At 51.1% G+C, this 24,471-nt stretch overlaps 1 protein-coding gene across 7 annotated transcripts in view; it reads left to right on the plus strand.

The window, feature by feature from the left end:
- ZFAND6 (zinc finger AN1-type containing 6) overlaps nucleotides 1-24,471 on the plus strand; it is a 51,227-nt gene that overhangs the window by 19,721 nt on the left and 7,035 nt on the right. For 3 of the 7 annotated variants that reach the window (XM_059678355.1, XM_059678354.1, XM_059678357.1), the window contains 4 exons: nucleotides 4,101-4,260; nucleotides 17,864-18,034; nucleotides 19,393-19,561; nucleotides 20,427-20,527. In XM_059678355.1, the coding sequence (XP_059534338.1) occupies nucleotides 17,881-18,034; nucleotides 19,393-19,561; nucleotides 20,427-20,527 (424 nt within the window). In that variant the 5' untranslated portion in view covers nucleotides 4,101-4,260; nucleotides 17,864-17,880. Of the gene's footprint in view, nucleotides 1-4,100; nucleotides 4,261-17,863; nucleotides 18,035-19,392; nucleotides 19,562-20,426; nucleotides 20,528-24,471 lie in introns of those variants that run through there. The other 4 variants (XM_059678353.1, XM_059678352.1, XM_059678356.1 and 1 more) reach the window with 2 other exon arrangements.

The following is a 24,471-nucleotide window of genomic DNA, read 5'->3' on the forward strand; positions in this document are numbered from 1 at the left end:
CCTATTGGGGGTAGCGGGTGGAGATTGAGCCTGCAACCCGGGCACGTGCTCTTGGCCCAAATCCAACCTGGGATCCTTCAGTCCGCAGGCTTGACGCTCTATCCACTGAGCCAAACCGGCTAGGGCGGCTTTTCTTCTTTAAAAAAAAATATATTTTTATTGATCCCAGAGAGGAAGGGGGAGGGAGAGAGAATCATGGATCGGCTGCCTCCTGCATGTCCCCCCTGGGGACCGGGCTGGCAACCTGGGCCTGTGCCCTGACAATCAAACTGTGACCTCCTGCTTCATAGGTGGACGCTCAACCCTGAGCCCCCCCGGCCGGGCTGGCTCTGCTTCTTAATAGAAAAGTCGCATGTTCTTTCATTCAGATCCTCTCTCTGTCTTCCCCCCTTCATTTCATGGGTTTCTGCCACTGGAAGGTGTGGGTGGACCCATTGGTGTGTGGGCCTCTGGGTGAGACATTCCGATGCCTGTAGTGAATGGGAGCTTCCTCGGCCTCTTGCTGGCGTTACCGAGTTTTGTCTTCCTGTTTTCCTTGTGGGAGTGATCCCTCGCTCTGCCTTGCTCCCTGGCGGAACCAGAACTTAATTTGGAGTTTTTAGCAGGGGACACACTTCTGCTGTGTCCCCATGGAAGGCCAGCGTGTCCGGTTAGAGAAGTTGGTCTCTTCAGCGGCAGCGCGGTTTGCGGAAGCTGCAGGCGTAACAAGGTTGCGAGGAGGTGGACATGGACGTGACTCAGGTCCACAGAGTCCCACCCGGCACTGACCCCTCACGGGATGTTTGGAACAAGAGCACCGCTTCTTGTACTTCATTGCTGTTGGGTGTGTGGAGATTATAGGAATTCTGGCTCCCTTGTTAGGTATGCAGAATCCTTAGAATGTCAGGTTCAGCCCTGGCCGGTGTGGCTCAGTGGATAGAGCGTCGGCCTGCGGACTGAAGGATCCCGGGTTCGATTCCGGTCAAGGGCATGTACCTTGGTTGTGGGCACATCCTCAGTAGGGGGCGTGCAGGAGGCAGCTGATCGATATTTGTAACTATCCCTCTTCCTTCCTTGCTGTAAAAAATCAACAAAATATATTTTTAAAATAAGAATGTCAGGTTCAAATGTTAATTTTTTCAGGTCTTACTTGGAAATAATTTCAGATTTATTTATACGCATTAATGATACAGATAATTCCCATAATACCCGTTGGCAAGATGCACCACTTATTAACTTTCTGCCACACGAGCTCGGTTATCCTCTGTGATTATGTTACTCTTTTCTGAACTGTTCGAGAATAAGTTGTATGTGTCACGCCCTTTACCACGTAATACTTAGATGTGTGTGTTCCAAGACTAAGGGCATTCCCATAGTTCCGGGGAAATTTCAGTTATTGAATTAAGGACATTTAACACTGACATAATACAGTTCTCTAACACAATTCTCAGTCCACGTTCAGATTTCTCTGGTTTTCCCAGCGATGTCCTTTATAGTTTTTCTCCTGGTCCAGGAGCCATCCCAGAACCATTCGTTGCCCTTGGTGGTTAGGTCTCTGTTCTCATTTAACCGGAGCATTTCCTTAGCTTTTCGCTGTCTCTCACGACACTGGCATGTTGGAGAATGGCAAACCGTGCATTTCTAGAATTGCCGCAGTGTGGGTTTGTCGGGCGTGTCCTTGTGATCGTGTTTCGGAAACGCAGTTGGGGCAGAACTGCGGTGCTGGTGTGTGCTGCTCCGGGCACTACGCCATGGCCGCCTGCCCCGTTACCCGCGGCACTAATTCCGATCTCGCGGTTAACATGGTGTCTGCAGATTCGTCCACTTAAAAGTTACTGTTTTTCCTTTGGTGGTTTGCGGGGGATACTTTGAGACTCGGTCTGTGCTAGTCCTCATGAAACTGTGGTCCTCAAAGAACCGTAACATTCTTGCCCTGGCCGGTGTGGCTCAGTGGATAGAGCGTCCTGCAGACTCAAGGGTCCTGGGTTCGATTCCGGTCAAGGGCACGTACCTTGGTTGCAGGCACATCCCCAGTGGGGGGTGTGCAGGAGGCAGCTGATAGATGTTTCTCGCTCACCGATGTTTCTAACTCTCTATCCCTCTCCCTTCCTCTCTGTAAAAAATCAACAAAATATATTTTAAAAAAATAAAAGAACGGTAACATTCTTTGGTAATTTTGCCTGAATCACTTCTTAAATGTTGTACGGAGAGCTTGCTTCTGTTTTTCAGCCCGAGCTTGGCACAGTTATTTTCCAGTCATTGTGGGGTACCACAGCAGGCTCACTTAAACTTGCAGTGAAAATCAGGTTTCATCAGTTCTCGGAGGCACAGATTCTGGGAGTTACTTTGACTTGTGTGAAAATAATTCCATAAAATTACAACTTTTATGAGGTCTTGTATTATGTGTTTACATTTTATTTATTGATTTGAGAGAGACAGAGAGAGAAAAACCTTAATTTGTTGTTCCACTTATGTATGCATTCATTGTTTGATTCCTGTGTGTGCCCTGGGTAGGTTTGAACCTGCAAACTTGGTGTATACGGATGATGCTCTAACTGAGGTGGCAGTGAGGGCCTGGAATTATAGGTGTAGTATAAGTAGATTATAAAGAAGCATTTGATTGTTTCAAATGAGCCCTGAAACCTTCAGTCATCTTATAGGGCATAGCAAAGGTGTAATAAATATTTCAGCATTAATGCCCTAACCGGTGTGGCTCAGTGGATAGAGTGTCGGCCTATTGACTGAAGGGTCCCAGGTTTGATTCCGGTCAAGGGCATGTACCTTGGTTTCTGGCACATCCCCAGTAGGGAGTGTGCAGGAAGCAGCTGACTCGATGTTTCTAACTTTCTATCTCTCTCCCTTCCTCTCTGTAAAAAAAATCAAGAAAAATATATATTAAAAATATATATTTCAGCATTAAATAATACTTGAAAATTTATGAAATTCTGGTGTTTGATTGCTATTTCTCATGGCATTTTTATTTTTTATTTTTTTATCCTTACCAGAGGATATTTTTCCATTGATTTTAGAGAGAAAGGAAGGGAGAGGGAAAGATAGAGAGAAACATCAATTGGTTGCCTCCTGCATGGGCCCTGACCAAGGCTAGGGCCAGGGAGGAGCCTGCCACCGAGGTACGTGCCCTTGACCGGAATGAGGCCAGGACCCTTTGATCTGCAGGCCGATGCTCTATCCACTGCGCCACACCGGCGAGGGCGCTCACGGCATTTTTAAACCATGTTGCTAATATAAATAGTAAGTTTACTAAGTTTGTGAAATCCTAAAGTTTTCCCTAAAATTTACTGTAGAAATTGAGGCCAATCTATATCTATAAAGGCCTAAGGGACCAACCGACCGGTCGCTATGACACACACTGACCACCAGGGGGCAGACGCTCAACGCAGGAGTTGCCCCCTGGTGGTCAGTGCGCTCCCACAGCCAGTATCCTGTGGCCCTGATCACTGGCCAGGCCGAGGGACCCCACCAGTGCACGAATTCGTGCACCGGGCTCCAGTATTGTATATGTAGGGGAAAGGTAGTTACCTGGGTGTTCTGGGATATTTTGAGTGAATGCGGTTTTATTTTTCAGACAAGCCTTGTAACATTGATCAGCCTGTAGCCGTAATGGTGCTATAGACACTTGGATCTGGGGGATGTGCTCTAACCTTCAGAGCAAATGTCAGAAATGTGGCCGCTGCTCCTGTCACAGCAGGACCCAGAATCTCATCCTCCCCAAGCGGGAGGGAGGGCCCCAGGGATAGTGTGGGGACCCCGCCATCGCTGTAAAAGTTATTCTTTCCTTGTTTATGCTGAATAAATTAGCCAAGCCTTAGGGGACAAAAACAACAACCTAGTTGGCTTACTTTGCTGACAAATGATTGAAAAAAGTAACCCTTGCTCCCCTGGCTTATGGCCAGGCAAAAAAAAATGTGGTAAAGTTACTTGTTGCAAGATTATACATTGGTGTCAAATACCAAATGAAATTATTTTTTTTCTGAATTGTGCCTCACCCACCCTTTCTTATCTAACTGTGATAGTGAAAGCGCCCCTTAAACTTTTAGGCAATGACAATGTGCATGGTCGATTTTAACTCTCAACTCTGTTTCCTGTTGACTGTGTTACAGGAATGAATCTGAAGTCTGCTGCAGGAAAGCACTGAAGCTTTAACATGTTTTCTTGCATAAAACTCAAACTTTAAGTAGCTGCTTATGAGCTTAGGGAAGGCAGGACGCTAATGTCTGTCTCAAGACACAGGACAGCTGTTTGCTCATCATCCTCAACTGTGTGAGTAGCCTTCAGCCCGGAACCCTCTGTAATTGGGCGTAGCAACGACCACTTTTTAATCTAACTGCTCCAAGGTGCCTCACGTCAGCATGATGAGAGATTTCTTAGGATCTTTTTTTTCTTTTCTTTTTTCTTTCTGTTGGGTAGGATCCTGAGGGTGGAATGGGGTAGATTTTTATTTATGAATTATTTTTGAGAATAACACTTAATAACTAAGTATCACTAGTTTTTGTGTCTTTTTTTCAGAATTATGTTAAGTGGTGGAACCCACATTACGAATCTCACTGTGAAGCAAAAGATGATCATTCTTTAGATTGCTGTTTATTTCTCAGTTGATTTCAGCCTTTTAAAATTCATATTTGGGCCAAACAACCACAAAAATAATTTTGGGAATATGATATTAGGTATTAATGTAGGAAATTGCTCTTGGGGGTAAATTAAGTTATAATTAACTAGAAGCCCTGTGCCCGAAATTCGTGCATGGGGAGGGGGTTCCCTCAGCCCGGCCTGCACCCTCTCCAATCCAGGACCCCTCGGGGCTGTCTGACATCCCTCTTGCAATCCGGGAGCGCTGGCTCCTAACTGCTTGCCTGCCTGCCTGCCTGATCGCCCCTAACCACCTCTGCCTGTCAGCCTGATGCCCCTAACTGCTCCCCTGCCAGCCTGATCGCCCCTAACTTGCCTCTGCCTGCCAGCCTGACCGCCCCTAAGCACCTCTGCCTGCTGGCCTGATCGCTCCCTAACTGCTCCCCCCGCCTGCCTGGTCACCCCTAACTGCTCCCCCCTGCCTGCCTGGTCACCCCTAACTGCTCCCCCCTGCCTGCCTGGTCACCCCTAACTGCTCCCCCCTGCCTGCCTGGTCACCCCTAACTGCTCCCCCCTGCCTGCCTGGTCACCCCTAACTGCTCCCCCCTGCCTGCCTGGTCACCCCTAACCGCCTTTGCCTCGGCCCCTGCCACCATGGCTTTGTCCGGAAGGACGTCTGGAAGATGTCTGGTCTAATTAGCATATTACCCTTTTATTAGTATAGATAATTTTTTAAAAAATAGCTCTATTTGATCAGAGAGCATATACTTCAAAGTAAAGGAACTCTTGTTCCCTAAATGCAATTGGAAATCTTGTAAACTTGCCAACTTTGGTTTTTAAAAGTGCGTTGATAATAGAAATGCCCATTGAAGAAGAAAAATCCTTTCTTTTTTTCATACTAAAAGTTAACATCTTAAGCCTCAGTTGGGGGGGGGGGGTCTAATTTTTTTTCGACTTTTCCTGTTTCGTTTTGGTTCTTCGTAGATTTAGGAGCGGGACTCAGAGTGAGGCTCTTAGTGGGATGTTTTTCCCTTTGGAGGAAGGCATGGTTGTCCAGATGCGCGTATGGATAAAGATTTATGAAATCTTACCAACTATTTAGGGAGGTGCGGACTGGAAGGAATGTTGTCTGCATTCAGGGCAGTGAGCTTTTGCTGTCGCATCACCAGTGTGTTGGCTGGAGGAAATCAGAGCTGCCGTCTCTAGGGTGGGGATGAGCAGGCACGTAGAGAGCACAGGGAGACAGGCCCTGGCGGGGGCCTTAGGCAGTCGTCAGAGGTTCGTGCAGAAATGACGGAGGCGTGCAGTCCCCTCAGAAACGGGGGCTCGAGATGTCGGTGTGCCCAGTATTTCTCCCTTCCCGATTGGTCAGCAGACCCCGCAGTGTGCAGTCTCCAGGTTCCCAGTTGCTGATCTTTCAGCAGCTCTGAAGGGGAAATACTGTAATCTCCTAGGTTAGTGCTGGCAAGTCTCACTTCAATGCAGTTTTAAGGTCTAAAGTGAGGTTTCATTCTCCGGTTACTGGTGCTTCGTGTGTAGGGCCCAGTTTCCTTGGGTGCTGTCCTGTGTACTGGGATGGTCTAGCCCTATGGCCGGCAAACCGCGGCTCGCGAGCCACAGGTGGCTCTTTGGCCCCTTGAGTGTGGCTCTTCCACAAAATACCACGTGCGGGCGTGCACGGACAGTGCGATTGAAACTTCGTGGCGCATGCGCAGACGTTGGTATTTTGTGGAAGAGCCACACTCAAGGGGCCAAAGAGCCGGATGTGGCTCGCGAGCCGCGGTTTGCCGACCACTGGTCTAGCCTCCTCTCTTTTTAAGTTCGTGTCAAAAATAAGGTAAAGGAGGCCTTGAGAATATAGGCCTGAACTTTGGTTTTTAAGATGAGATGAGGCAGAAGGAACACACGGGGGAAATCATATTAAGGATTTGGGGGAAATGGGGTGACGGTGGCTCGGTGCCCTGCTCCCTGTGTGAGTTCTGTCGCCAGCGCTGCTTCTGGGGTTGGAGGGAGCCGTCTTTCCCGCTCAGGTGCTGGCGAAGCGCTTTCTGTCATGGAAGCTTCTATGGGGGACAGCAGGGGGGTGCCTTCACCCGAGTCTCCCAGGAGCTGGGTATCGCTTCCTGCCCTGTTATCAGAGCCTCCTCCGCCTGGGCTGCTCCTGCCAGAAGCTGAAAGGAGTTGCCTTCAGCGCCGATAAGCCCTCTCCCCGTGTGTGTGGAAATAGTGCAGAAGTTCAGGCTGCATGGCTCAGTGGTTGAGCATCGACCTCTGAACCAGGCGTCACAGTTCGATTCCCCGTCAGGGCACATGCCCTGGTCGCGGGCTCGATCCCCAGTGTGGGGGCGAGCAGGGGGCAGCGATCCATGATTCTCTCTCATCATTGATGTTTCTCTCTCTCCCTCTCCCTTCCTCCCTGAAATAATAAACATAGATATTTATAAAAGAAAATAAAGTGAAACGTGGTGTGTGAAAACGCCAAAAGGGGCGCTTCTGCTGGAGGCGGATATTTCCTACCCAATCCTCTATCTCAGTGTTTTCTCCGTTCCTGCTCTCTCCTCCTAAAAGAGCTGTTTTGTGCTCTGAGAATTCTGTGACGCTCAGTTCAGTGGCTGTAAGTGTGGCTGGATGGCACCCAGCAGCCGTGCTCTGTTCGCTATTACCTGTCGCTGCCTCTGCACGACCGTTGACCTGAGCAGGTAGGAATTGGCGGCGCTGGTCGCCCTGATGGTGCAGCCGGTGCTCTGCCCTGTCCCAGTGCCTCGCTGCCCCGCGTGGCCCCTGGGTCTGCAGCAGTTCCGCAGTGAAGGACAGTGACTCCCCTTCCCACCATGTGTTTGCTGTCCCTCTTCCCAAGGCAGTACGTCCTCACTAAAAAAAAAAAAAAAAAAGATTAATCAGCCCTGGCCGGTGTGGCTCAGTGGATAGAGCATCGGCCTGCGGACTGAAAGATCCCGGGTTCAATTCCGGTCAAGGGCACAGGCCTGGGTTGCGGGCTCGATCCCCAGTTGGGGGCGTGCAGGAGGCAGCCAATCTATGATTCTCTCTCATCGTTGATGTTTCTATCTCCCTCTCCCTTCCTCTCTGATTAAAAATATAATTTTAAAAAAAGATGAATCAGCTCCTGGAATACCTGGCAATAATCATTTTGGGCATTTTTCATATACTCCCCGTGAAGATGCTGCTTAGCATTTCTGTTGTTGTGGCTCATAAGGAAGATTCATGGTTTTGGGATTAGATGCGCTATCTGAGCAGATACATGCCAATCAGACATCCCTGTCCCTGAACTGATTCTGGAGAGCGTAAGCGCGTGTCATGGACTTCTCTGATGCCCCGAGGAGGGCAGCGGGCACCACAGTCAGTACAGTGCGGCGCCCTGAGCTCAGGGCTATGGCAGAGGCTATAGAACAGGCATCGCATTTTGCCATGTCTTTCCTGATAATATTGTAAGGAACACAGTTTTGAAATCGGTCGTTTATTCCTCCAGCACCAACCGGAGTGCCTCCTCCTCTGCGCCTGGCATCGGCCTCAGGCGGAGACTGGCCGCGGGGCCTCACGCCGCGTGCTTTGTCACCTCTTCACTGTAACCGCAGGCCTCATGCCGGGACACTGTGCCCCTTCGTGTGCATAAGCCCGTGGCCTTCTCACGGCCACGGTGGGGCTGGGCGCTCGACGAGACTGCGCGGCACACAGAGCCTCCATCGGGTGCTGCCGGGCCGGCATTCCCTGCTGCACTGGGAGTCCAGCCCTGAAAACAGATTAACTGCTCCCTCTGTTTAGCGTGGTTCTTGTCTTTTATGTTTTCCGCCTACAAACCGTATTATTCTTTCCTGGTCCGCATTTCAGTTCGTATTGAAGGACGATGTTGATGATTGTAAGTAGCCGTCGGTTCTTGTCCCCTGAATTTTGGACGGCGTTTCCTTAGCCGCTTCTCCCCTAAATGGAACACGGCTCACCCCGGGGTGGCTTCAGCTTGGGGCCTGGGGACAGGACCCAGGGTGGGAAGGCTTCCCTCTGCTTCCCGGGGCCCTAGTCCCGGAGGGGCCAGAGGGGACGACACAGCCAAGAGCAGTCAGCCCAAGATCCATCACACGAGTAAGGTTGTTTCTCTGAGGACGTTCCGAAGTGACGTGGCTTTTGCTGAGGGCGGCGACCGGGACTGCGGGGACTGCCGGGCACAGCAGGTGCTGCCGCCGTGTCTGCCCGCCGGGCGGCACCATGGAGGGCAGACAGCACGCCCTGGTGGGGAAATGGCTTTGAGCCCCGGGCTCCTGGAGGGGCCGCAGGGTCTCAGGGCCCCCGGGGCTCCTTGGGGACTGCTGGCTGGAGCCTCACTGTGGCCGGGGGGCCAAGGTTGATCTCAGCCCCATCGGCGAAGAGCTGGGTGACCTTGAGCGATTCACTAACCCTCTGACCCCCGTCCGTGACATGAAGGTGTTCGCAATACCCATTTCACAGGATGTTACAGGACTAGAGGAGTCGATCGTTACAAAGTGCTCAGAGCAGTCTGGGCACAGAGCGCGTTCTGTCAATATTGTGAAACAGGAAAGCCAGTTGTTTGTATAAAACGTGACGTACAGACTTTCAGGGGACAGAGGAGATTGGAACTGACAGGGTGACCAGTCGGGGAGATACTCATCCGCAGACACTGGAAACCAAGCTGGAGATTTGCCTTAGGAGAGGGGACCCCTGAAAGGGCCGGTGGGGGGGGGGGTGAAACAGTTTGCCTGATGGTCTTACAGTGTTTCAGGTCAGAGGGGAGGGGACATGAGGAAGGGTTCTGTGTGCGTGTGCAGATCTTCCTTTATGTTAGTCTGTCTGAGAAGAAAAGGGAGTGGACGTCCAGGAATATGGAGACCACTGGGAAATTCCAGTGGGGTTTTCCCCCTTTTGGAGAAAGAAAAAAGGATATTGGGCTGCCTTGTGCAGGTAATAACTATGTCTAATTTTTAAAAATATATACTTTTTAATTGATTTCAGAGGAACGGAGAGGGAGAGAGAGAGAAACATCAGTGATGAGAGAGAATCATGGATCGGCTGCCTCCTGTACGCCCCACACGGGATCTGGGGATGGAGCCCACAACCCGGGCATGTGCCCTGACCGGGAATCGAACCGTGACCTCCTGGTTCATAGGCCGATGCTCCACCACTGAGCCACACCGGCCGGACAAATACGGCTAATTCTGTGATACGGAACCTGGGTCAGTTTGAGAACATAAACTTGGCTGCAACTTCTTTTGACTCATAAAATCGCCATGTCCGGCCTGCTACGTCAGGCAGGTGGCTCCGTGAGCCCCTCTGAGGTGACTGCATTGGCAGAGCTTGTAGCATGAGGCCGACCATCTTGTTCAGTGATCTGCAGGCAGCAGCCCCTGCTGGCCGCCCGACCGCCAGTTCTCTGTGCAAACAGCCGCTCCATTTTCTTCTCCAAGAGCCTGATGCCTCGGGGCGAGGCTTGCCCACCGCTAGCTGTGCGCTGGCTGGCATGGGGGCGGGCCCTCTCCTCCATGCACCCAGCAAACGGAGGCCTGCCTCGTCCGGCTATCTTCAGCATCAGTGAACGGACACAATCCGTGCCGTTACCGGTCCCGTCTCAGGAGAGGGGAGACAGCTTGTGTCGGTGTAATTTATAGTGAATGAGGTGGAGATGAGTGAGGACGGAAAACAGACCAGGCAGGCTCTAGCCGTCAGTTTCTGGGATATAGATCTCGCCCAGGCTCAGTGACTGAATGATTGTATAGTTCCTAAGGCACTGATTTATTCCGTCTTGGTGAGTAAAAAACTGTGTGCTATACAGAGGTGGGATTGGGGACTCCATCCCCCTCCCCACGTGGGAGTCTGTGCTTGTTCTTCAATAAATTTCCACCTTTGCTATTAAAAAAAAAAAAAAAAAAAGAGGGCGGGATTGTGCCAAGAGCTGCCTGTCACTTTTCTCGTTGTAGCTGCAACGCTCCATGTCAGCCATACCTCGGGGTGCAGATTGGGGTGAACCCTGCCTCTCCCAGCCCTTCCTTCCCTCTCTCTCTCCCTCCCCCAAAGAGAGGCAGGGAGAGGGAGAGGGATGGAGACATCCTTGATGAGAGAGAATCATTGATTGGCTGTGAGGGCAAAGTAACACTCATCTATAATAATAAAAGCGTCATATGCTAATTAGACTGGACGTCCTTCCGGACGAAGCCGGGGCGGCGAGGGAAGCCGGTGCCGGCAGCGGGGGAAGGAAGGCCTGCTTTTGCACGCATTTCGCGCATCGGGCCTCTAGTTAGTTTACACTCAGCTTTCGGTCGGAGAACCCACAGTTAACAGTTCCGTGCTAAGTCCCATGTCCACCCAGCCTCCCTCCATCTCACACGAAAGGTGTTTCTTTAGTCAGTCCGGAGATGGGCAAGTTTGTGGCTCATCGCCTATTTTTTAAAAAAATGTATTTTATTGAGTTTTTTACAGAGAGGAAGGGAGAGGGATAGAGTCAGAATCATCGATGAGAGAGAAACATCGATCAGCTGTCTCCTGCACGCCCCCCCCCCCGCACTGGGGATGTGCCCGCAACCAAGGTACATGCCCTTGACCGGAATCGAACCTGGGACCCCTGAGTCCGCAGGCCAACACTCTATCCACTGAGCCAAACCGGTCAGGGCTCATCGCCTATTTTTCTTCAGCCTGTGAGCTGAGAATTTTTGGGGGAGATGGAGGGAATTAAAAGAGTGACATTTTGTGAGGTGAGAATTCTATGAAATTCGGGGTTTAGTGGCCATCGTGTGGCTGTACTGGCCACGGCAGCCACGGTCTGTGTTCATTGTTGTCTGTGGCTGCCTTTGCACTGCCGTGCAGTCAGGTGGTGGCAGCAGAGCCTGTGTACAGGTCCGAGAAGCCTACGGTCCTGTGTGGTCATTCACAGAAAAGCTGGCCAACCCTGATGCCAGAGAGTGGACAGAGGCAACCGTGAGGGCGTCGCAGGTGGAAATGCCAGTCAGAGTGTCTCTAAACTCTTCAGCCGTGCCTTAGCCGGTGTTGCTCAGTGGGTAGAGCGTTGGCCTGCGGACTGAAGGGTCCCAGGTTCGATTACGGTCAGGGCACAGGCCCGGGTTGTGGGCTCGATCCCCAGTGGGGAGCGTGCAGGAGGCAGCTGGTCCATGATTCTCTCTCATCACTGATGTTTCTCTCTCTCTCTCTCTCCCTTCCTCTCCAAAATCAATAAAAATACATTTAATAAATAAATGCATAAATATAAATTACAGTAGAGGATGCCATAGTCCTACTTTGTCCTTTTCTGGGCTGTCCATTTGATCAGCTTGCAAAGTAGATGAGCCAATTCTGAGGGTTGCGAAAGGCGGGGAGGGGGGCAGGGGGAGCTGGCCTCGCCCTCTGGTGCCTGCAGTGCAAGGTCAGTTCGCTGTCCACTCTTACTTAACTCAACATGGTCTGAATGTTTCCTTCTCCCAGAATGAGCAGTAAAGACCCCTGGTTGAAACGGTCAGAGGGCATAACCTAGGAACTAGCAACCGATGCTTACACGATGAGTCGGGGCGCTGGGAGTGGGGGCGGCGGGAATTGGGCCTGCTAGTTCACCAGTGAAGCTGGAAATCGGGAATTTTTAGGTGACATCCCCCAATTAAAAATCACTATTGAATTTCTTTGCAGCCTTAAAATATATGATCTTGCCCTAACCGGTGTGGCTCAGTGGATAGAGCATCGGCCTGAGGACTGAAGGGTCCCAGGTTCGATTCCCGTCAAGGGCATGATGCGGGCACATCCCCAGTAGGGGGTGTGCAGGAGGCAACTGATGGATGTTTCTCTCTCATCGATGTTTCTAACTCTCTATCCCTCTCCCTTCCTCTCTGTAAACAATCAATAAAATATATATTTTAAAAATAAAGTAAAATATACGATCTTGAATTTTTATGCTCATGACAATTCCTTAGGTAAAAGGACTTAAAGGAAAAGCAAATTTTTTAAAGAGCTTGGGTAAGCTAATCAGAGCTGCATAATATCTTACGGTTGAATAATAAATGAATGAGATTTTAAATGATCTTCAAATTAAGAAATTAAGAAGTGATGAATGTTCAGAAAGTTAGGGGATGGACTCTGAAAGTCATTATCTTCATTTTTTAAAATAAAAACCTAGCTGTTACTACCTGTGTGACATGGGGCAGGTTGTAAAGTCTCCGTTAAGTCCTGGTTTTTAAAATGGGGATGGCTGCCCTAGACGGTGTGGCTCAGTGGATAGAGCGTTGGCCTGCGCACTGAAGGGTCCCAGGTTCGATTCCGGTCAAGGGCATGTACCTTGGTTGCGGGCACATCCCCAGTGGGGGGCATGTAGGAGGCAGCTGATCAATGAATGATTCTCTCTCATCATTGATGTTTCTATCTCTCTCTCTCCCTCTGCTTTCCTCTCTAAAATCAATAGAAATATTTTTTAAAATATAAAATAAAATGGGGATGGCTATCAGTCGCACCAACACCATAGGATTCTGGAGAGAACTAACTGAGATCATGTAAATAAAGCTCAGCACTTCTTGGTCCATAGGAACCTCCGAGCCATTCTGCAGCCCTGTCTAGAGGGCTTCTACCCTCTCAGGTTGCAGGTTTTTTGTTTGTTTGTTTGTTTGTTTTTAAATAGATTTTATTGATTTCTTACAGAAAGGAAGGGAGAGGGATAGAGAGTTAGAAACATTGATGAGAGAGTGAGAGAGAAACATCTATCAGCTGCCTCCTGCACACTCTCTATTGGGTATGTGCCTGCACCCAAGGTACATGCCCTTGACTGGAATCGAACCTGGGACCCTTGAGTCCGCAGGCCGACGCTCTATCCACTGAACCAAACCATTTAGGGCATCAGGTTGTGGTTTTGATGACAAATGTTATTCAGAGTCAGAAAACACATTTTCTGAATTATCTGCAATTCCAAGACTTTAAAAAAAAAAATTACACCATGCTAATCAATTCTGTTTGTTTATATCTGGCAATGCCATTCTTTTAAAAAATATATATATTTTATTGACTTTTTACAGAGAGGAAGGGAGAGGGATAGAGAGTTAGAAACATCGATGAGAGAGAAACATCGATCAGCTGCCTCTTGCACACCCCCCACTTGGGGACCGAGCCTGCAACCCAGGTACATGCCCTTGACCTGAATCGAACCCGGGACCCTTGAGTCCGCAGGCCGACGCTCTATCCACTGAGCCAAACCGGTTAGGGCTGGTAATGCCATTCCTGATCTCCCTGGATTTGTAGCTTTCTAATCCCACAGAACTGCAGCTAGGGAACCATCCTACCCTTCCCTTCTCCTCCCTTCCCTCCGAATGCCAGACCCCTGGGCCTCGCACGCTGTTACCTACTGAGTGGGCACAGTGGCCACGGAGGCCCCACATCTCCCACTCCCCGTTCCCAGAAACCAGGTTTGCTCTTCCGCGTCTGCATTGCGAGGCCTGGACCTGAATACGGAAGGTTGGTTCTCCCCCTCCCTTTTCTTGCTGTGAAGGGAGCTGTGAAGTCCTTCGTGCTTCTTATCTGCCAGGACAATAGTGTTTTCTGAGAACGCTCTTGGCTTTGGAAATCATTGTGAATCTGCTACTGTGCAGGGCAGTTTGGCTTCGGGAAATGGCCAGTGTTCCTGGGTTTTCCATTTTAATCTTGCTGTTCAAAGCGGGTATTGCGACATAGAACGGCTCGGTTGTCATGTTGTACTTTTTAATCTGTGGCTGTTTACTTGAGTTTTAGTAGAAAGAGAATATTTATCTTTTTGGGGGTATGTGATTGCCAGCCATGTACTAAAGTGCCAGTGGGCCAAGTTCCTTTAGTTCTTATCTTCACTTTAGCGTCACGATTCGGCAGCATCGAAGAGGTGGCTTAGAACAGTGTCCCTCGGTCTTCTTAGCTTTATTGCACGCCTGAGTAGCCTTTTCCCACAGTTGTTCCTAATTGGACTCCCACTCTATATGATTTTAGTTTTACAGGTATACTGTATGTCTATGTCTGCGTTTTACATACATACACACATACGTATCTATATATAAAAGCCTAAGCGACTAGAACAACCAGAACGACCGGGTGCTGTGACACGCACTGACCACCAGGGGGCAGACACTCAACGCAAGAGCCTCCCCCCGGTGGTCACTGCGCTCCCACAGCCAACCTCCCCTGGTCCCTCCCCCCGGCCGGCAGGCCCCAGCGGGCAGCCAGCAGCCGGAAGGAAGTCCCCGATTGGCCCTGATCGCTGCCCAGGCCTCGGGACCTTATCCGTGCATGAATTTCATGCACCGGGCCTCTAATGTGTGTGTGTGTGTGTGTGTGTGTCTGTGTGTCTGTGTGTCTGTGTGTCTGTCTGTGTGTGTGTGTCTGTCTCTCTGTGTGTGTGTCTGTGTGTGTGTCTGTGTCTGTGTGTCTGTCTGTGTGTGTGTGTGTGTCTGTGTCTGTGTGTCTGTCTGTGTCTGTGTGTGTGTATGTCTGTGTGTGTGTCTCTCTGTGTGTGTGTGTGTCTGTGTGTGTCTGTCTGGTTAGGTGGGGAAGTGGCATGTTGCCCCTTCTTGCCGACTCTTGGGGGCCTGGCTTCGTAGCCAACAGCCAGTTCCCCCAGCTGCCCCTGTGCTCGGTCTGTTACGATGCTGCAGACGCGGTGTCACGCTGTGTGTAGCGGGAGGGGAAGGAGCATGTCAGTAACCTTCTCAGGTAACAGAGGGGTCCTTTGGCATCACCCAAAAACTGTGTGTAGCTTCTTAAAGGGGTCCATGCAGTGTAGGGTCTCAGGCACCATAAAGACTTTTGTTCTGTTGCTTTAAAATCCATTGGTCTGTCTTTCGCTTCGAATAGCTATTTTGTTCGTGAATAATTTCGTACTGTTATGCAGTGGTCACTCGGAAAATACTGGTTCGCTGACTTGCGCTGATCTTGCAAACGTTGATGTGGTACCAACCACCCACATCTCATCAGTGTCACCACCGATCTTAGCCGGAGCCCCCTAGCCATTGGGGGTGCTGGTCTCGATGGTTTCCCGCTCGGATGCTGTCCTTGGCATAAGTGCTAGTAGCTGTGTTCCTTCCAGTGACAGGCTCCCTGTGTTCATTTTTGAGAAGATGTCTGCCTTGTACTCACGTCTGAATAACGAGAGTTTGTTGAAATAAAAAGCCTGTTTCAGAAAAAGAAGACGCGGTCAGCGTGCAGCTGGGACAGAGCACAGCGCTCTTTCTCCCCACCCGTCCTGCCGCCGTGCTCAGCAGGCGTGCTCCATGCGTGCCACCCAGCCCGTCACACGAGTTACTAACAAGTCACGTGTGTTCAGGGTCGAGACTCAGTAAAATGGACTTGTGTGTACGTGTGGTGATGAAGAGTCCCCCAGCTTTTCTCGGGGGCCCTGGCAGGGTTTGGCTCCTTGGCCAGGCCCCAGGCGTGTCCCCTGTTGCTTCTGTAACACGTCAGAGTGAAAAGGCAAATAGCTACTGAGCATTGGTACAAAACAGCGTGACCCGGGCCCCACGGTGCACACGTGGACAGCCCGGGGCAGCACGGACTTCGGAGCCAGACCACCTGGACTGAGCCCAGGGCCATCACTTCCGAGCTGCGTACGTGACCTGGAGCCCTGGCCCTGGCACCCAGGCCAGGCAAACACCTCCCTCAGGAGCCAGGCCCCAGGCAGAAAATGTTTGTCCGCAGCTTTTGTATCTCGTCACTGTTAGTTACTGTGTAAAATGGGACAGGGCTCTGCACAGAACCGTGTGAGGGGCGGGGCCTGAAGTGGCGCACATACGTGTGTTCCAGGGCAGCAGGATCGGGTCTTGGGATGACCTGCCTTCGCGGAGTAAGAAAGGTGACTGTCAGAACCCGAAATTGGATCCTTAGGGTTGAAGGCGCTCCATCAGCTGGCTGCCTTGGTTTGTGATCCAGTTGAGTGCATTGTGGCTCCTGGTTCTGAATCTCCGTTAGATCCCCCCCCGCCCCCCGCGTCTGTCCTGGCAGTTCATGTGTGGGAACGTCAGGGTGGTAACATGAATGCCTCCCTCATTGTCCACCAGGTCGAGGGAACTTCCCTGGCAAAACGCGGCCCCTCGTGTTCCAGATCCCGGAACACAGACGCATCTTAATGTACCTACATCCTCCATTCCTGTGGGAGCTTTTACAGGAAGAGCCTGCTGTCCCCGCTGCCATGCTGCTCACAGCAAGTGCCCCTTGCTGCTGAGAGAGGGCACACGGGACCCTCCCATCCACTCTGATCGCCGTTGCCTTCACGTGCTCCCCACACAGGGCCTCTGTCCTGGTGGTTTTTAATTCTTAAATGATCTTTAAAAACATTGTTCCATTAGGCAAGTCGTATCTACCCTTAAGAGGCTTTTAAAAGAACAGAAAAGGTGCCGATCAGAAAAAGAGTCGCCGTTCTCTTTGTCATCTTGGTCCGTCCTTTGGGATGGTTCATCGATGCCCTTTTACCCGAATTGGCAGCATATTGTGTGTGCGTTTCACGTTGTGCCGTTTCTTTTTTCTGATGGCGCCTAGTTACCCCATGGAAGACCCTCTGGGAGCGTGAGGGGCCGCAGGGCAGTCTCTCACGGGGCCCTTAGGGGGAACGGCCAGGTTGCTTTCCAGAATCATCGCCCCAGTTTCTCATTTCAACAGCATCTGCCCACTTCCCCAGGCCCTCGCCAGCACGGACACTAGGCTACATGCTTTTTAAACAGAAGAAATTACACACGTTAAAACGTGGCCTCGGACCACAGTTTAAACCGTTGGACATTAACAGTATTACAGAGCAACATTGCTAGTATAACGTATATTATTATTATTACTAGAGGCCCGTTGCACGAAGAGATCCGTGCACTAGGCCTTCCCTTCCCCTGGCTGCCGGCACCCGGGACCCAGGCCTTCGCTCCGGCCGGAGCCTTCAGTCTTCGCTCCGCCGCTTCGCGCCTACGTATGCAAATTAACTGCCATCTTTGTTGGGTTGATTTGCATACTCTCCTGATTGGCTGGTGAGCGTAGCGGAGGGACGGTCGATTTACGTGTTTGTCTATTATTGGTACGATTAGGAGTCCAAACTGAGCTAGGCTTAGGGATTTTCCTTGGCCTCTGCTGGTGTGGAGTCTTCTGAGGGAGACCTTTCTCTGGGAGCTGTTCCTGCTCTCTCCGCCGGCAGACCTGCTTGTGCAGAGCGGGCGAGAGGTGCCGGTCCAGGGTGTGTCCTTGTAACGTTTACGTTTCCTTTCCCTGCCCTGTGGGGGCTCGGGGGGGATGTGTGGGCTCCCTGTCGCACACAAAGCACGTCTGGGTGGTCTGTGACGGCAGTGGGCACCTGCTAACCCTCTGTCCGTTCCAGGTGTGCAGCGGAGGAACATGGCGCAAGAAGCGAACCACAGCCAAGTGCCTATGCTGTGCTCCACGGGCTGCGGGTTTTACGGGAACCCGCGCACCAACGGCATGTGCTCCGTGTGCTACAAGGAGCACCTCCAGCGACAGAACAGCAGCAACGACAGGATAAGCCCCCCCGGTGAGCGGCCCCGCACGGCGCGGCGACTGGGATGGCGCGGGGCGCGCACCGGACCCGTTCCCGAAAGCTCCCCCGTCCGTGTCAGGGACACGTCTCGTCACGCAGCGTGGTGATCAGTGGTAGGGCCACGGCATGGGAGTGGCCCGCTGAGAAGAACTACCCTCAGCCCCTGTCGCAGCCTCGGAGCTGCAGACTCCTATTAAAACAGAGGCTGGCCTCCGGTGTGCCCGCCGCCCGGGAGCGTAAGGTCGGGGGGGCTGCAGGAGGGCGTGGCTCTTGGATCTTGGAGGACTCCTGAAGGAAAGAGAGGTGACGGGTCGCCACAGCTGGCCCGAGAGGAAGTCTGAGCCCCCGAGGGAGGAGAGGCGTGGCAGGGAAGGGGCGTGCAGCGCCAGCCACTGAGTCCTCTGTGCCTTCCCGCGTCAGAGGACCCTCCTGGGGGTGAGGCGGGCTTCTGGGTCAACAGCTGTGGAAAGTGACGAGCAGGGGGGAGGCAGGGACTCCGAGGGTCAGCTTTGCAAAGTCAGGCGTTTCTAGAACTCCCCAGGCTGGGCCACATGCAGGTTAATCCCGTGTGTCTAGTTTCTGTGCTTGATGAACATGCTGGCTGATCGTTAGTTCATTTAAATGTGTGTTTTTTTAAATATATTTTATTGATTTTTTTTTTTCTTTTTACGGAGAGGGAGGGAGAGGGATAGAGAGTTAGAAACATTGATGAGAGAGAAACATCGATTAGCTGCCTCCTGCACACCCCCTACTGGGGATGTGCCCGCAACCAAGGTACATGCCCTTGACCGGAATCGAACCTGGGACCCTTGAGTCCGCAGGCCGACGCTCTATCCACTGAGCCACACCGGTTAGAGCTAAATGTTTTTTACAGAATCTTTCTCACCAGCGCTTTGTGTTCAAGCCAAGAGCTAGAACCATTTGTTCAAACTTCTCCAAGTTTCCTTAGGTGTACACATGACTGTTTTTTAACCGAAATCATCATCTGCGTTTCTGCCTGGTGAAGGACAGGGAAAATGACGCGACCTAATGTGCTGAGCAGGGTTTCCATTCTGAGCCTGGACTCGCCTCCCTGCGAAGTTATCTCATTGCCACCATCTCGCTTCCGCGCTGGGCGTGGGAGCTGTCTGGGAGGCACAGGGCTTGGTGACACTCAGTCCCCAGAGCAGGGGCTCCGTGTGCTAACACGTGCAGTGTGTATGGTTTCCTTCACGGTTAAACATCCACGGTATTTTCATGGGAAAACCATAGTATTGGAAACACTTTAGCTAGAAGCAATTCACCAGTCTATTATATAGGAAAACCAGGCTCATGTGCTGCATTTTGTGGAAAAACGATCTTGATTTTTTTAGATAAGGTGGTGGGCTGTCCCGTGTGCAGAATCACTAATACGCAGTGTGGTACCGTTGCAGCCACATCTGTCAGTAGCCTGTCTGACTCTCTACCAGTTCAGTGCACAGACGGCAGTGTCCCAGAAGCGCCGTCCACGCTAGACTCGACGTCTTCATCTATGCAGCCAAGGTAGGCGTGGCCTCTGGGCGGGACGGGGGAGCGAGGAAGTAAAGACCCTATTCCGGGCGGGATCAGTCTTGTTAAGGAAAATCACATCAGGTCACGTCAGGATTAACTGGCCTAAAGTCCTGTCTGTCTCATTATTCCTGATGAGTTAGAAAAGGCCTTTTTTTTTGGTTTTATGTTGAGGTGGGGTTGGGGAGGCTGTCTTTCAGATTTCTATTCAGAAAGCTTTTCTCTTATTCCTCCTCGTATATCTGATCCACCCCTGAAGTCCTTCAGAAGCATGCGAAGTTCTTCCAGCTCTAGTCTTATTCTGCAAGTGGTAGCATTTCATATTAAACAGTAGTCTTCTCACAGGTCCTCTCTGTTTCATATCATGATGTGGAACTCGTATTTATTTGTATTGTAGTGTGTTGTTTTTTTTAAACTTGGACGTCACATCATTTAGAAGCCAGAAAACACAGAATATTTGTTTTATTTTTATTCGACTGTTAGGAAACAAATCCTAGGTTTCTACTACATCGTTTCTTTTTTCACTTCATGACGGGAGATGTCCCACTCCATTTTGCCAGGATACCGTTTAAACTTTGTATTAGGGTTGCCTGGGCGTGTCTGTATCACACCAGTTTTCATTCAGTGAATTCACGCACAGGGAACGCACCTGTTGCCTTATTTCCAAAACTATAAACTGGGGGTCCCAATGAGCCTCTAGTTTCAGAGTTCTGTGATTCAGTGATCAAAGGCATTTCTGTGTGAATTCTTGTCTTAATGATCTAGCTAGAGATGCTGAACTCTTCTTATTCTGTCCCTTTAGTTCCTGTTCATGCGTAGAGATGCCATTTTAAAACCTAACATGTGTTTGCTTTTCTAGTCCTGTATCAAATCAGCCACTTTTATCAGAATCTGTAACATCTTCCCAAGGGGATAGCACATCTGCGGACAAAGCAGCGCCTGAGACAGAAGACCTGCAAGGTTTGCATACGAGCCGGCATCTCCTTTGTCATTGATGTCACATGTGACTGATGGGTCGGGCACTGTCCTGCGTGCATACAGTTCCTAAATTCATTGCCTCAAATATTCTCACATTCATTTTCCTTCTGAGCAGAGTGTTTTCTCTTCTCAAGTGTTTAACTGACAGAGATGCCTCATAGGCTTAGCAACGTCACATTTTGTTTCGTTTGACAGATACGTGGAACTGAACGCGTGGTCATGTTATATGATTATCTGTAATTATTTCAGCGAGTTTAGCCTAAGTGCTGTTTCCTCTCCGAGCAAACTGGGGCTGCTGGGTTGAGAGGAACCTCCTATTTTTGACTCGGATTTCCTAAGAGACTCTTGAACTGGCTTGGCAGTCACCTCTCCCCACCCGTGACTCACGGCGCACAGGTGCATGCGTTGCTGGCATTTTCAGGTGACGTCTCTTGTCCTGGCCCCTCCTCTCTGCATCCCAGCCATGGGTCCCAGGGACCTAGGAAGACATGGAGGCGTGTAGAAAGGCTCTTAGCCACAGAGATCGTAGAGGAGGCATTTGTTCAGTGGCCCGTGTTTCCTGAGTTAATTCCCCTGGTGTGTGAAGTGAAGACAGGCCAGGGATGCACGGTGCGTCCTGTTGCCCGTGGGACCCTTTCAAGGGGAAGACGCCCCGGCCAGGGAAACCTTCCATTGTATATGGTGTTTGCATGGTGAGGACGGGCATATCCTTCCCTCTCCGCCTCCGTTTGCTCAAGTTTAAATTCGTTAAGACAGCGAATCCCCCTGCTCTGACTTCTTGCCCAACAAATGATGTGCTGCCTGGCCAACGTAACTATTCTAGTCCTTACAAACTCATCTATGCTAATAAAAGAGAAAGATGCAAATTGACCATACCTTCATGATGCCCACCAGCCATTCAGGAGTGAGTATGCAAATTAACCCAACAGTGGTGGGTTAATTTGCATACCAAGCCTCTAGGCAGCATGCGAAGGCAGAGCCGGCAGCCAGGGGAAGGAAGGCCCATTCTTGCACAAATCTTAATGCATCAGGCCTCTAGTAAATATAAGTATATAGTTCCATGTTTTAGTTGAATAGAAATGTTGAAGAAAGGGTAGAGATGAGGGGTATTTTAAAAGTAGAAATGAGAAAATTCCCAAAACCTAGTTATCCCCTGGACGTGTGAGGTAAGACGGGGGTGCTGATGCGGTCAGGTCCGTGGCGTGGCATGTGCCTTGCCTCAGGCTGGGAGGCGGAAGGGAGCAGCCGGGTTCGACAGGTTTCACATAGAGCAAGTGGAAAGGAATCGAATTTCAATATTAAAAGCTCCTTTGGAGGTGACAGGGAGAGAATTTTGCAGCTTCCCAGCAGCAGAACAAAGGCCTGTCCTGAGGTGGTGAGCTTCCCGTCACGGGAGCATTCTAGGACAGCGGATCGTTGCCAGGCTCAGAGGGCAGAGTGAGGTGGGGTCTCGGACTCTTTCCAGCTCTGAGGGTTCCCGCCTCCATACAGAGTGGAATCATTGAGTCAGTGGTTCAGACAGTCAGAGACGAACAGTCCGAACTAATTTAGGAAAGCTGCGTGGATTCAAAATCACATTTATCCTGATTGTAAAGAGTGGGTGAGAAGAGCCAGAATAGTCTAGAAAAAGTAGAGCCAAGTTGGCGGAGGACTAGACGACACGCGACCATAATCAAGACTCGTGGTGCGGGCATGAGGGTAGTCAGACAGAAACTTGAAGCATGGCCGGAGCCTTACTCAGAATTATCACAGTGTGGGGACAGCCCAGTGGCCATCAGCAGGTGAGTGGACAAACATGCACAGGGTGCTACTCAGCCGCCAAAAGGGATGACGTGCTGGTCCTGCTACCACGGGCGAACTTTGAAACCTGCTTAATGCAAGGACCGTGGCAGGGGGTGCCTGCTGTGTGCGTCCAGGTGCATGGACAGCAGGTGCATGAAGAGGAGAAGAAATGGTGAGCAGAAGCGTACAGGGCGGGAAGCTGACACTGGGGAACGGGCAGTGAGAACACAGGTCTGGGTGGCCGTGTCACGCAGGCGTACAGGGCGGGAAGCTGACACTGGGGAATGGGCAGTGAGGACACAGGTCTGGGTGGCCGTGTCAGGCAGGCGTACAGGGCGGGAAGCTGACACTGGGGAACGGGCAGTGAGAACACAGGTCTGGGTGGCCGTGTCAGGCAGGCGTACAGGGCGGGAAGCTGACACTGGGGAACAGGCAGTGAGAACACAGGTCTGGGTGGCCGTGTCAGGCAGGCGTACAGGGCGGGAGGCTGACACTGGGGAACAGGCATTGAGAACACAGGTCTGGGTGGCCGTGTCAGGCAGGCGTACAAGGCGGGAAGCTGACACTGAGGAACGGGCAGTGAGGACACAGGTCTGGGTGGCCGTGTCAGGCAGGCGTACAGGGCGGGAGGCTGACACTGGGGAACAGGCATTGAGAACACAGGTCTGGGTGGCCGTGTCAGGCAGGCGTACAGGGCGGGAGGCTGACACTGGGGAACGGGCAGTGAGGACACAGGTCTGGGTGGCCGTGTCAGGCAGGTGTACGTTGGAACTAGAGCTGGAAAGATGATTTGGAACCAGATTGTGGAAAAACATAAAGCTACTTGGTTCTCACCGGGGGTCAGGGAAGAGAGCTGTTTAAGAACACAAAGTTGGCCCGGCCGGGTGGCTCAGGGGTTGAGCATCGACCTATGAACCAGGAGGTCACCGTTCCATTCCCGGTCAGGGCACAGGCCTGGGTTGCAGGCTCGTTCCCAGTAGGAGGTGTGCAGGAGGCAGCCGATCCGTGATTCTCTCTGCTTGATATTTCTCTCTCTCTCCCCCTCTTCCTTCCTCTCTGATATCAGTAAAAATACATTTCTAAAAAGATAAAGAAGAAACAAAGTATTATAAAGAGACTCATTCAACAGTTTTTGCCCCCAGGTAGCTGCTGATGGAAACTGGTCTCGTGGGCAGAGCTGCTCTGCCCCAGACGGTGGCCACCAGCTCAAGTGGCTCTCGGCACTGGAATGCGCTGGTCTGAAAGGAGCTACATATTTAGCATTTAATGTGTTTGCCAGTCACACTGTGCGCTTCATGATGCTCTGGGTTTGAAGACTTGGCACCAAAAAACATGAACTATCATTTCATTAATATGGTTCGTATTGATTACATTTTTGAATGATACTGTATATTGACTTACCCATCTGTTTTAATGTGGCTGCTAGAAAACAGAAAATTACATAGAAGACGCCCATGTTTCTTTTGGACCCTGATACCAGACAGGCCTATTTGTCTTTTTTTAATATATATATATTTTTTTTTTAATTGGATTTTTTACAGAGAGGAAGGGAGAGGGATAGAGAGTTAGAAACGTCAGTGAGGGAGAAACACCAATCAGCTGCCTCGTGCACGCCCCCCACTGGGGATGTGCCTGCAACCCAGGTACATGCCCTTGACCGGACCCCTCAGTCCGCAGGCTGGCGCTCTACCCACTGGGCCACACAGGTCTGGGCAGGCCTATTTTTCTCTTGAATGTTTACAATGTTCTCCTTTGGTGAGGAATCTTTGAGCTGGGAGGCACTTAGCGGTCATTGGGCCCAGCCCCTCCTTTTGCACGTCGGGACCAGCGGTCCAGAGAGGGAAGTGGGCTCCGTGGCTGTGGCGATGGTAACGTGTGCGCTTGCTCAGTAGGCGTGTCGAGCGGCTGCTCCGTGTCCCGGGCTGGGGTGTGCATCGAGCAGGAGAGGCTGGTCATGGCTCCGGGAGGAGGGTACCCGTCCTGTGACAGGGACACTGGATCCGTGTGATGTTCATTTTCAGTCCTCCCCCTGCAGGTGCATCTGCCCAGAGGCAGTGCTGACGCTCTGTGTCCTCATGGCTGTATTCATGTCCTCCGTCCTTCCGTTCGTCCTTCCGCCCCTCCTTCCGTCCTTCCACAGGACC

Source organism: Myotis daubentonii, chromosome 21 (assembly GCF_963259705.1).
Source record: "Myotis daubentonii chromosome 21, mMyoDau2.1, whole genome shotgun sequence".
NCBI lineage: Eukaryota > Metazoa > Chordata > Mammalia > Chiroptera > Vespertilionidae > Myotis > Myotis daubentonii.